Source organism: Coffea arabica, chromosome 2e, assembly GCF_036785885.1.
Source record: "Coffea arabica cultivar ET-39 chromosome 2e, Coffea Arabica ET-39 HiFi, whole genome shotgun sequence".
NCBI lineage: Eukaryota > Viridiplantae > Streptophyta > Magnoliopsida > Gentianales > Rubiaceae > Coffea > Coffea arabica.
The window spans coordinates 61,999,391-62,012,543 of NC_092313.1; the positions used below are offsets into that span (position 1 = coordinate 61,999,391).

General features: G+C 34.0%; 1 protein-coding gene across 1 annotated transcript; it reads right to left on the reverse strand.

Annotated features, from left to right (window-relative positions):
• Window positions 1-800: 800 nt before the first annotated feature.
• On the reverse strand, window positions 801-1,319 carry LOC140036378 (uncharacterized). Its single transcript, XM_072077764.1, has one exon. The coding sequence runs from the start codon at window positions 1,317-1,319 to the stop codon at window positions 801-803; it is 519 nt and encodes a 172-aa protein (XP_071933865.1).
• Between the last annotated feature and the right edge of the window lie 11,834 nt (window positions 1,320-13,153).

Genomic DNA, 13,153 nt, shown 5'->3' on the forward strand with positions numbered 1-13,153 from the left:
TATTCATAAATATGCGGTACAGTCATAACAAAAAAGATAACCTTTGATTAAATATCTTATAACATCACAAACCATCCAATTTGCACATTATGAGAAGATGCTCTCTAATATGTCACCTATGCAATATATAAATAACCATGTAATATAAATGTAACTATTTTCAATTGAAAAAAGATAAAAGTTATGTTAACATACTTTGAAATTTCAATATCTTTTCTTAGAAATAAATTGAGCTCTACGCTCTTTCATAGAACTAAATTCATCTATGATTGAATCACTGCTAAATTTTTCAGCAACTTCCTTTTCTATATACACAGTTAGACAATCATTCAAGAAATTATCTTCCATCTTGTTTTGGAGCTTTGTCTTGATTATTTTCATAATTGAAAATGCCCACTCTGTAATTGCAGTTGATACAGGAAGAGTAAGAACAAGTCTAATCAATCTATCAATAAGAGAATATATCACTGATTTTCTTTTCTTCACCAAGTCTTGACATAACTCATAATACCAGATAATTCTTGCAATTCATGATGATTTGGAATGTCAAGTTCAAAATGTTGAAGTTCTATTCTTAGACGTACTAGTTCTTGCTCCATAAAATCATTCAGATAGAACTTCTCTGCAAGTTTACAAATATCATCAATCTTGAACAGCATAAATCCATTTCTAGGATCTAAAGCAGTGCTCAAAACAAACAATTCCACGGTATGATCATTAAACCTGCTATGTAACTCTTGCAATTGATAATCAATTGTTGCAAGAAATATATCCATTTGATAATAATGCTCCACACTAATCTAATCATGATGACTTCGAGATTTACCACGTCTTGCAATATATTGAGCATTCATACATGGGATATCAATTTGATGTTGCTCAAAAAATAATTTAACTTTCACCAAGAAATCATCCCATCCCGAATCTCGAAAATTCTTTAGTAGCTTTGTTGTGCTTGAGACAAGATACTTTGCATTCAAAATATCTTGAGATTTACGTTGCAATGCTATACAAAAAAGATGAGTAATTTCCACAATGTCTTTCATAAGATGCAAAGTGAAAACAAACTTAAAAGATAACAACTGATTCAAAACAAAATTTGCATCTCCACGTTGAGAGTATGAACCTCCATCTACTGCAATGTTACTTAAAACCACCCAAGTAGCATTGAACATTTTCAGTAAACTAGAAATAGAATCCAAATGAGAACTCCAATGAGTATCTCTAGCTTGTTTTAAAGTGCCAATTTGATTAAGCCCCCTTCCAGTTTCAAGTTCACCATTAGCAATCTTAGTAGCAACTTCAATTGCTTGAGCCATCTTTAATTCATCATTATGTTTGCTAGATGTAGTAACAATGTTGATAATGAAAACTAAATTGGAGAAGAATTGGAGAACAGAAGCTACTTCTCTAGAAGCTGCAACTAAAGCAAATTGAAACCTATGAGCCAAACAATGAATGTAACAGGCATATGGACATTCATGGTAAATTAAAGTTTGCAAGCCATTCCATTCAAAGATGACTAATTCATATATATATATATATATATATATATATAAACTCTCATAATGTAAACTAAAATTGTAAAAATTTAGGGGGGGGCCAATTTTATTTTACACACATATTTACATATTATGAATTAAAATTCTCAAAACTTAGGGGGGGCCATGGCCCCCCTCTGCCCCCCCTTGGCTCCGTCATTGCTCTTGAGCGCAGTGAAACATGATATGCATTTGGTAATCTTCCATAAAAGGGAGTATGAGATAGTTGGGTAGATAAGTCCCTGGGGCTGTACCAAGAGTTGCCGGCTTTTGGTATTAGCTTTGGGATTAGGTTTATTTCATTCGACAAAAGTCAATTGCTTTGAGTCGGAAAAAATAAAAGGGAGTATGAGAACCAAGAATACTTTGCTATACTAATACTGAAGACCAATTCCTTTAATTTAGCAAAAGTCATTTATAAATGCAATTGCATTGCCGTGAAACATATAGATACCGTCTATATATAGAGACAAATTCCTTTAATGTAGCAAAAGTCAATGCCGGTGGTTTGCTTTGTTCAAAATAGGGATAAATCAATCTGGCAATGGAATGTCACATGCTACTTCCACATACAAACCCAAACCATCACTACCTGAAGGGCTAGCTGAGCTTGTATAGTTGTATGCATGAGATTGCAGGAGCCAGTTGAGCTTGTGCACATGACATTGCAGTATTTCATCAACCTAGATGTGGCAAGCAATGTTTTAAAACATGGACGGGTGAGTCAACCGGCTGGCAGTTTGTTCTGGTTTTTAACGGTTAAACCGGCCGGGTCACTGTTTTTTTTTTTTTATTTTATCTTCTTTAGAATTCAAAAATAGTTGGTAACGTAGAACTACGCAAAATAGACCCGGAAAGTTCTAATCTGGAAAAGGTTCTACATTTTTCAAAAAAAAAAAAAAAAGACTTCTACAGAAAGTTTACAATTATTGATTTATCCACTAAAGAATAAGAAAACTTTAGAGTAATTTCATGAAATTTATAAAGAATCAGACTCATTTCTTGAATCAGACAACAAAAATGAGTATAATTTCCCAACTAAAGAATATATCACGCTACCAACTCGGTAAACGAATGAATAAAAGAACAAAGATAGAGAACAACAAAGCATCTGAACGCGCATTTCGATTAACATCATTAACATATCTAGTCTATTGGGGAATGAGGGAGTTTTCAATTGGGTTCCAATTGCTGATGTGGCACGCTGTCATTGGCCGATTGATAGTCGTCTGCTCATGTGAATGCCCGTCGTTAATTGAAGGGATTGTCTTGCTCGTGTGAATTTTCAAATTTCTTTCTTGGTGCAGTTGCTCGTGTGAATTAATAACCCTCCAACTTAACCACGTGTTCTCTGTAGGGAACTTTTTTTTTTTTTTATTTAACCACAGATTTGATTTTTTTTAGGGAACGATTGCACACCATTAATTCATTGTATTGGAATCATAATACTACTTTGTTTGCTATAGAAGGTTTTTTTTGGTCTCTTATTTTATTTAATTATCTTTTATTACAGCAAGAAACGTGAACAATTATTCAAATTTTACTGAGGAAAAAAATGTTTAAGTGGGCAAATTTTTGTTGGCTTTACTCGTCATATATGTACTGATTTGCTCTATGATTTTCGGCTCAGATTTTTGTCAAGAGAGGGAAGAAAGAAAAAATGGTGGTCAATTCTTACTTTTAAGCATTATGGGCTTATACAACTATGCGAAACTTAATACTTACTGAATTTGTTGTTGACCATTATGCTGTTATTGTAAGAAAACTTTTAAGAATTATTGCCATTCAAGAGGTTTACTCTATATTTCTTGCTCATTTAGACTGTCTGTATTATTTGGGTAAGATAGCATATGAGTTTTTATTTTAGGATATTTTGTTGCCAAGTTTGGATGCGTCTGACATACACATTGTCATGCCTTAGGTAGTGGACATTTGTGGTGTGCATTGAATAACCATTGCCAAGATTGCTTATTTTGTTAATTATAACGATTTGTTTACATATTTAAATTTGTGAAATTTACTTTACGGGTTTTATTCCTCATCTCACCATTAAATGGTTAAATGGAAACTTTTGAGAGTACAAATAAAGCTTCATGAAAACAAGAAACTAGATTCGTGCATAATTTTGGTGAAAATGGAACAATTTGGTTTGAAGGCAAGATTAAGGAATCTTTGATTTTTCTTTGTATTAGCTTCTCACAATTGCAACAAATATCTAATGGCCTTGCTTTGATTATGTTCAAGTTCCCATTTTAAACAACAAGAGAAATGGGACAAAAAAAAAAGAAGGCCATGAATAGAAACAGGGAGGGAAAAATGGATCTTCATCAGAACATGTATGCTTTTGTTTTCACTTTTATTGTGAAATTTAAGCTGGTTCTGTAAGTATTTTTTGTTTAATTTTCCCTTGATTAGAAGGAGAAGATGAGAAGAAGAATAAGCTAATGAAGAGAAAAGTATGGATCTTCAGCCTAATCAGGTCTATAAGTCTCTTTAATTTAAGCAGTTTTTGTAAGGTTTTATTTTAGTTCAAAATACATTTTTGTCTGAGTTTTTGAAATGAAAATGAGGTGAAACAGATGAAGGGAAAGAACAGATCTTTGGTTTGATTGAATGCTGTAAGTTTTTTCTGTTACTTTTTCTTTGTAACTTGAGCAGTTTTTTGAGTTTCTTTCTTGTTTGCCTTTTTTTTTATTCCTAACTTTCTATTATTGAATCTGAAGCAAAAAAGAAAGAAGAAATAATAAAATTTCATAGTCCTAAGCGATTTTTTTTTTGAAAAAAAATTTGTGTGAGTTGCATCTATGGTTGTAGAATTAGTTATTTGAATGATTGAAAAATTGGATTTTGATCGATTCATTGTAGATGGTAAGAGCTTGAAAGTAATTGATCAGATAATGCTTAGGATCACATCAGATTGTTTTTGCTTTGAGTTTTCATTTTTTGTTGTTTTATTCATTGTGCAATTATTTATTATACTGACAATAAGATTTGATTTTGATAAGATTGTGTGAGGATTCTAATAGCTTTCAAATGATAAGGTAGATAGTAGAATCACTTATACTTTTTGGTTTGGGGTTTCATTTCAATTTGTGGGAATTAGGTACAAGAAGAGCTATATTTTGGGTTATCAATGTTAATTATCATTGGATTTGCTAAAAATTAGTGTTTGTGGTGTACATTTAAAGCTTAAAGTAATGCAATTCAAAGCTTAAAGTAATAATAAAAGTATAGCGCCACAAAAATTCAAGGCATTAGTTAGATGATTTTAGAATCAAAACAAGGAGGAATAAGGAACATCATAGGTTAAGCTTACTATTGCTTTAGGTAGAATAATTTCAAATGTATTACACTTTGAATATGTCTGAAGATCTAAGTTTTATTTGATTGAACTGTTCCACTGATGATGCATTATCCTGTTGGGTTTAATTATTCTTGCTGGTTTTGGTTAAGATTGTCTTTGTTGCTTTTTCGGTTCCTGAGATATGTTCCTTTTCTTTTGTTTAGAAACATTAAAATTACCTCTCGTGCACTTGAAGTGTGAAGATGCTCATGGATTATTTGCATTAATATCATCAAGAAATTTTGTCAGATCTTGTTGCTTTTGGTTTCTTCTAAGGTACTGTTTTGTCCTTTTACTTATTTATTTGCTTATTTTGACTTTCGGACTATTATTATAGATTGGTATAAATTGCTTTCTTTGTTTTTTCCAAAATTTGATGTTTCTGATCAGAATTAAGTGTTCCATAGAAATTCAAATCCTTTGATATTTTCTTTAGGATTTTTTTGTTCAAATGTTTGGTAATCTGGTTTATGACATTGCTTCTTGTCTATAGCTTTTAACTTGGAGTTTCGTCTATAGAGTGAGTTTCTAAACCCATCGTTCACTGCTCGATAGGTATTTGCGTTCATGGGAATGAGAGGAGAGTCAAAATGAAGCTGGAGCTCTCCGATGCTATTAGTCATTGAAAGTCTAGAATCATTTTGCTTGTGGCCAATTAGAAATACTTTTTTCTTTTCTTTGTCAATTTGTTCAATTGGCATTGGTATAGGTTTAGTCTTACTAAGTAGATTTTCTCTTTATATTGCATGTATATGCATTTTATTATTCGTTTGAATATATTGTAAAAGAAACTTATTGCTGTTAAATATCCTTTTTTAGGAACTGACAACTTGATTTGTGGTTTTTATCAACAAAAAACAAACTTATAGCTATTAAATGCCTTTTTTAGGAACTAACAACTCGCTTGTATATTTCTTCAAGCAATATTTTTTCCCCTTCTCCTCCATTACATGTGTCTTTTTTTATTTCTATTTTCATTCTATGCAAAAGCAAGGAGCATCTTAATGATCTTAGTAGTCTCTCATTGTATTGTCTTGCATTTCTTTAACAGATTATTCATATTCACTGCTTAATAAAACTACAAAAACAGAACTGTATAGTTTTTGGTGTACCTTTGTGTAACTTTTCATACTTAATATTTGAATTTGAAGCATTGGGCATTTCTGGGCAACCTTGAAAATTACACCGCGCATCGCGCGGTGTTCTCCTCCTACTCTCATTTTCTTGCCCAGTACCTCTTTAAGAGTTGTAGATCTGAATCTTTTTCAACTTTATAATCATTTTCACAATCTAAATAATAAAATAATTATATTAAAAAAGGGAGGACAAATAAGAGAGGACAGTATACAAGTTTGATGGTAATACCCAAAAGGAACGGAACAACATAGAGGGACAGCTAATGAGATCAGAGAATATTTGTGAAAGTTGAGAGTTTATTTTGTTTTCAAATTGATTAGGATATTTTAATTTTGGCCGATCATCATAAATAAGTAAATCAAACCAGGAAGTCAAATAAGCAAATTAGTAATAATAATAATTAGTGTTAAGGGCACACACAAAGCGTGTGTAATTTATAAATAATGTCATGTAAATTTTATTTTTTACATAAATTATAAGTTTATCATAAATAAATTTGGTTTATCATTATTTTTTAACAAAATTATGGTTAATTTGGCAGTTATAATGTGTCGAAGTGGTTGCGAATAACTATGCTGACAAAAAATGTAATTAAGTAGTTAGAGTAATATTTTCTAAAGATAAAATTCAAAATTCAAAAATTGGCAAAAGTGATTATATATATATATAAACATGTGTGTATGTGTACGCGCACCACTTGAATAGTATGTTCAGACTTTGGTAACTAAAGGCCCACTAGTGAACAAATCCAAAAATAATGTCCAATGCCCCCCTCCCCTAATTCAACTTCAGAACCCGGCCATGACCGGTTTTAATTGGTTCTTTCCGGTTCATTAGTTTGTCTTGATCGAGTTTTTCTTAAGGGATAATTTTAGAAACCTCTCCTGAGGTTTCGTGAAATATCACTAAACTCCCCCCTCCGGCATGTTTTCAAAATCTCTCTTACCACCCCTCAAGCAATTGTGGGGTCACATGTCACTATCAAAAGAGATGAATTGTCAACAATAAACTTGTTTCTGCTAGCAATTATTCAGCTGCTAAAAAGGGGAAAAAAAAAAGAAAGCATGTAATAGCCTAGATCCCGGGAAACAATTGGCTTCTTCCTTGCTCTTCTTCCATACTAGGAAAGGCATGAAATGCACTAACAAGATTTCCAAAGGCGCGCAAATGAAGGGAAAGTGTAATACTACTTACAAAAGGACTAATATTTGTAGCTTGTAGAACCAACTGAAGCTGTTTTTCTCTCTTCTGTTTCATTCCAAAAACAATACAAGGCTGGATATTGCAGAAGAGAAGAAATTTGCAACTTGAGTTCGTGGAATTGCCTTTGGAGTGAAGGCGTCATTCTCAAAACTAAGCTGCACAAGAGGTAAAAATCTTGAGCTGGTACTTTTTATGATCAATAAGTAACAGGAGATGATCAAGGTCTCATGATTAAAGTAGATTCATTAAGCTCTGTTTTTCAGAGCTTTGATGATCCAGGGAGCCTTTGTTGATTGTGAGATTTTGTTGATGATCAGGCCATAATAGCTCTATTTTTCTTATCTTTTTGTTTTTTGTTGGACTTGATGACCAAGTTTACAATCTAACCAGAGCCTTTGTTAGTCTTGTTTTATTAAGTATTATTGATGTTGTCAACTGACTAACATGTGCTTTGATGATAGATGCTTGACCTTTATTTTATTTCGATCAACAATTTAATGACAATTTAGTTTTCTGAATCTGTAATACATAAGTATGGAGTAGGTTTGTAGATAAAAGTTGCAATACAAATGAAAAGCTAGTAAAGTAGCTTTTTCATGCTTGCTGTTGAGAAAGTTTTGTTTTGTAATTTGAATTTTATTTTAAATAAGTATGCAGCTAGTATACTATCTGCAATGTTTGAAAATGTGGTCCTTATAGCAGTTGATTGAAACTTTTGTTGGCAACACATTGATGTATAGGATAGGAAGAATTATTGCACATGATATCGTAGTCCATTACATGGGAAACAAAGTTAGAATTCCTAATGTCGATCCGAAGAACTACTAATATATTAACCTTCTCGGTGATGTTACTGATAAGGCAATGAAGGACTTGCTTAGTAATTTGAACATATTTTTGCATACGAAATGTGCAATTCCTAAGACAACAAGCTTTATGGATATTACCGATGACAAATCAGTCCTTGATATGTTCAAACTTTATGAAAAAAGATCTTGTTATAAACTTGTATTTGCTGCACTTAGATATTATTCCTACTACAGAGGAGAATACAGTAGAGAACAACCAAACTCAGAATGCACAGGAAGATAGAGGAATCGAAAAAGCTCCTATTCATGTAGAAAAACTTGAGGGTGATGATGAGATTTATGCTTCTAATTCTGATGACTCTTGGAAGGATGTCATAGATAGCGACTTGGAAGATGTCATACCTGAAGATAGGGTGTCAATTTCTTCCAGTGATAAGAGTAAAAATGACTTTTCTGATTATAAGGAGAAAGAGGATACTCTTGTTGTGCTTGATTTGGAATCTGCGCAAGAACTGGATCCTATGATGTGACGCCCCGAAAAAAAAATGAGTTTGAGAACCCGGAAATTTTCTAATTTTCTAGGGTTTATTTTTTTTCAACGCCTGCCTTATCTACATTTTCTTGATTAGAAAAATTCCCCAGATAAAGTTTATGAGCAAAGATAGTTTTAAAATGATTTTTCTAGTATCGGTTAGTTTTTGAGTAATTAAAAACGTATTTTGGACGTGGGACCCGCTAGTGCGGTAAATGCATTATATTTTTAACCACTTGTTGGAATTTTGTATTTTCAAGATATTAAGTGATATTATTTTACAAAGTGTTAAGATATTTTTATTGGAGAGACAAAAGGATAGAGATGCATTAATTGAGGTGACAAGTGTCACCATTTCATTGGGTATGGCTTATGATAACTATTCATGGTTTTTGACTTTTGACCAAATTGGTTAAATATCTAAAAAAATTAGCCAAAAATCTCTTGTTCTTGTCTTCCTCTTGGCCGACTTTCTTGAGCTTCAAAAGAGAGAAAAACTCTTCAAGTTTTGGCTTTCATCTTGCTTCAATCAAACCATCTAACCTTCTAAACTTGTTTCTATTCCATAAAATTTCTCCCTTGGGTGCTAGTAAGTAGTTTAGTGAAGTTTGTTTGAAGACTTAAGGTGTCCAACATCTTCCTCTCTCTTGATTTCTTGGTAAGTGGTATATGAACACCCTCCTATATTTAATGATGTTGAATTTATGCCTAATGGTGGCTTAAGTGAGGGATTATGTGTTTTATTTCTTGATTTGAAGTGAATTGGTTGAGTTTTTTATTTTATGAGAAATTTTCTGGTTTCATATGATCTTGATGGTGTGGTTGTTTTTGATGGTTGGTAATAAGGGGCTTTGACTCTAGTAGGTGTGAATTGTTGATAAATGCAATCAATTTTGAATTTGGAAGAATTTCTGGAAAATTAGGGTTCTTGGTTGAACATTCTGTCCGAAATTTTAGGTCATAGATAGAGGCCGAATTGGACTTTGCTCAAAACATGAAAGTTGTAGGTATTGATGAGTTTGAAGTGCCTGCAAAATTTCAGGGCATTTGGAGTAGTGTAGAGTGAGTTATGTCGTTTTTACTGTTGCTGTTCTGGGTGATCAGTATGTGCGAACTGCACTTGTAATTGGCCATTTTGACTGGAATTGGTTTGGATTTTGTTGTTGGTGTCTTCTTATGAAATGTAGCTTGATGCCTTAGCTATCATATGCCTTTGGAATCAATGCATTTGGACCTGTGTAGACTGAGTTGGACGAATTACAGCATTGTGTGATTTGGGAACCTGCAATTACGATTCTGGTTTGGTATTCTGCATATTTGACCTAGTTGTGCTAGGATTTTGACTGAGTGACCTTCTACATTGTTGTAGCCCTGGTTCTTAGCTTCGAAACGGTGGGTCTTGGACCTCCATCCGATACTCGTAGTACCTTTGGTGCCATTACCGCAAAAGGACGTCAAAACTGTTTTCTGGTTTTGAGCAATTGTGGTTAATTGCTTTGTGCTTGGGTTTGATTGTAGGATGGAAAGGATGAATTTATGGGGAAATGCTGTCCGATTTTTAATAGCGTTGGTTACCTTAAGTTTCATGTGAAAGGCTTGGACTTGAATGATGGAAGCCGTGGAGGTGAGTGACCTCAAACTATTTCTAAAGTTATTTAAGAACCGTTTCTTACATTATTTACTCTTGAACTGTTTCCAAAGTTACTTTTAAAATGTTTTCTTGCATATCATGTGTGCTGGCATGTGAGTGTGCCTTGTTTGCTATATTTCTTGACTTCATGACTTGTATTTTGGTTGATAACGTGTTAAGCGCTTATAATGATTTCCAAAACGAGTTTTCGGGGCGAGTGTGTACTTTATCGCACTCGACCTCGATAAATGTGAAATTTTCGATTGAAATGTTACTTGCGCATGAATGTAAGCCTTTTGGGCTGAACTGGCCATTGCCCCTTGTTACCGGTCGTCTTGAGCCAGAAGCGGACTCGGTCAGGCGATTAGGAACTTGGGTGAACGTTTGGTATACTCGAGTATTACCTATGTAGGTTGGTGGAGCCTGGCCAAAAGCCAGGGACGGGGTGAATGAAATGAAATAAATGATCAAATGAGCGAGGAAATGTCAGGAGAATGAATGTATCCTTTCATGAATGTTACTATCGCTTTCCATTGTAAATGTTTCTTGAATTATTGATAATCCATATTTACTGTTTTGCAAATGTTGTAGTTGTTTCTGGATTTATCATTTGATATATGACATCATTGAAATGAACTATTGTGAAACCGATTTGATTACTGATTTTAATGGTTACTCGCTGAGCTTTTAGCTCACCCCAAAAATATTTTATTTTCCCCCCCACAGGGCTCAAGGCGAAGAAAAGCTGGGAGTGCTTATTCACGTGATTGGATGGCTTATATCGTGTACAGTTTAAGTTTGGATCTATTTTGTGTACGAGTTGGTCTTGTATAAATATTTGAAATTGATATGGATGTAAGTATACGTTCCACGATTGGAATCAGTTTCCGCTGCATTTGAAATATGTAATCATTGGAGAATTTGATGAAATTTTGAGTTTTATATTGTAATTGGGTTGAGGACCGTAGTGAGCGACTGAGTCCCGGCGAGAGCTGGGCAGGCGGCCCGCCGATACCCTTGGGTTCGCCCTTGGGAGAAATGGGGTCGTCACATATGAGATCAATCATGCAGCCCAAAATGTGGACTTACAATCCAAGAGAGGACATTGAGTTTAAGAAATGGATACTATTTACCAATGTGGATGCATTTAGAGCAGTTTTGAAAGACTATGCTATTTAGAAAGGATTTCCATTGGTGAGGTTGAAAAATGAAAAGAGTATGTGCACTGCCAAGTATGGTGTTCAGGGTTGTAATTAGAGAATTCATGCATCCCCAATTTTTGATACAACCACTTTCATGATTAAAACATACACACCTAAGCATACGTGTCTCGTGAAAACATTTGATCGGATTGCAAAGAAATTAATTTCTGTGATAAGAGACCACCCAAGATGACAAGCAAAGAAATTATTGCTGAAATGATGAAGCATGGAGTCCAACCAAGTAGAATGCAAATCTATAGGGCAAAATAGAAAGCCTTGAAATAGATAGAAGGGTCACACGGTGAGGCATATGGAAAGTTGCCAAAATATGCTAAACTTTTGAGAATTAATAACCCAAGAAGCATCATGAAAATTCACTATGATAGGCCTAACCTTCTTAGAGAGCCTAGATATCTGAGATTGTTCATAAGTTTCAAGGCACAAAGAGATGGATTCCTTGCAAGTTGCAAGTCATTTATTGCTTTGATGGATGCCATTTGAAAGGTGCATTTAGGGGTATTTTGTTGATTGTTGTTGCTCTTGATAGGAACAATAGTTTGTTTCCATTAGCCTTTTTTGTTGTTGAGTGCGAAAACAAGGACACTTGAAGTTGGTTTTTTTTTTTAATTTTAAGGATTTCTTTGGCCCATTTTCAATCAATATTCCACTCACCTTCATGAGTGATAGGTAGAAGGTATGTTATTTGTTTCAATGTTTCATGTAATAAGATTAATACTGTTGCTGTTTTAACTTGCTATCATTTAACCATGGCTGTTTATGCATACCTTTGTATAGGGACTAAATCTTGCATATGAGAAACAAGTGCCAGAAGTTGATGCATGATATTGTGATTGGCACATCTACAGCAACTTCAAAGTGAAATTCCCAGGATTGCTTCTAAGGAATTTTTTTTTGGCAAGCAGCTAGAAGTTATGATCTTATAGGGCACAATGAGGCTATGGAAAGAATAAAGGATATTAACTTAGATGCTTGGAGATACTTAGCAAACATCCACAAATTTACTTGGGCAGGGCATGCATTTTCAGTTGAAATTAAGTGCGATCATGTCACCAATAATTTTATAGAATCTTTTAATGCATGGGTTGGTGAACTGAGAGGAAAGAATATACTTTCTCTAGCTGATGGACTGAGGAAAAAATTCATGAAGAAACTACATAAGAGGTATCAAAAAGTGCGCAGATGGACATCTACTATTACTCCACATGTTATTGCTAAATTGAAGGAAATTACAGCCCAATCAAGAAGGTGTGAGCTGACAATGGCCAATGAGAACATATTTGAAATAGCAGATGTGGATAAGTCCTATATAGTAAAGTTGCATGAGAAGACATGCGAGTGTGGGGCTTTCTATTTGACTGACCTTCCTTGGAAACATACTGCACTGGTAGCAGTTTATAGAAGGGAGAAACTAGAAAGTTATTGTGATGCAGCTTTTTCAAGAGATCAATATCTAAAGACAAATGCATCCATGATCAACCCAATTCCACATGTAAATAGATGGCCTCCTATGGAAGATGTGACACCCAAAATAGTTTTACCACCACTACTTAGAAGAAGAGCTAGCAGACCAAGGAGAAATCGAAGAAGAGCACCTGATGAAGGAGCTCATTCATTTCAACACAAGAGGTCAATCAACTTCAGGTGCTCTAAGTGTGGTGCATTTGGACATAATAGGAGAACTTGTCAAGGAGCTCCTGTTGCTGAAAAAAGATGCAGCTCCACTTCTGCTAATCAA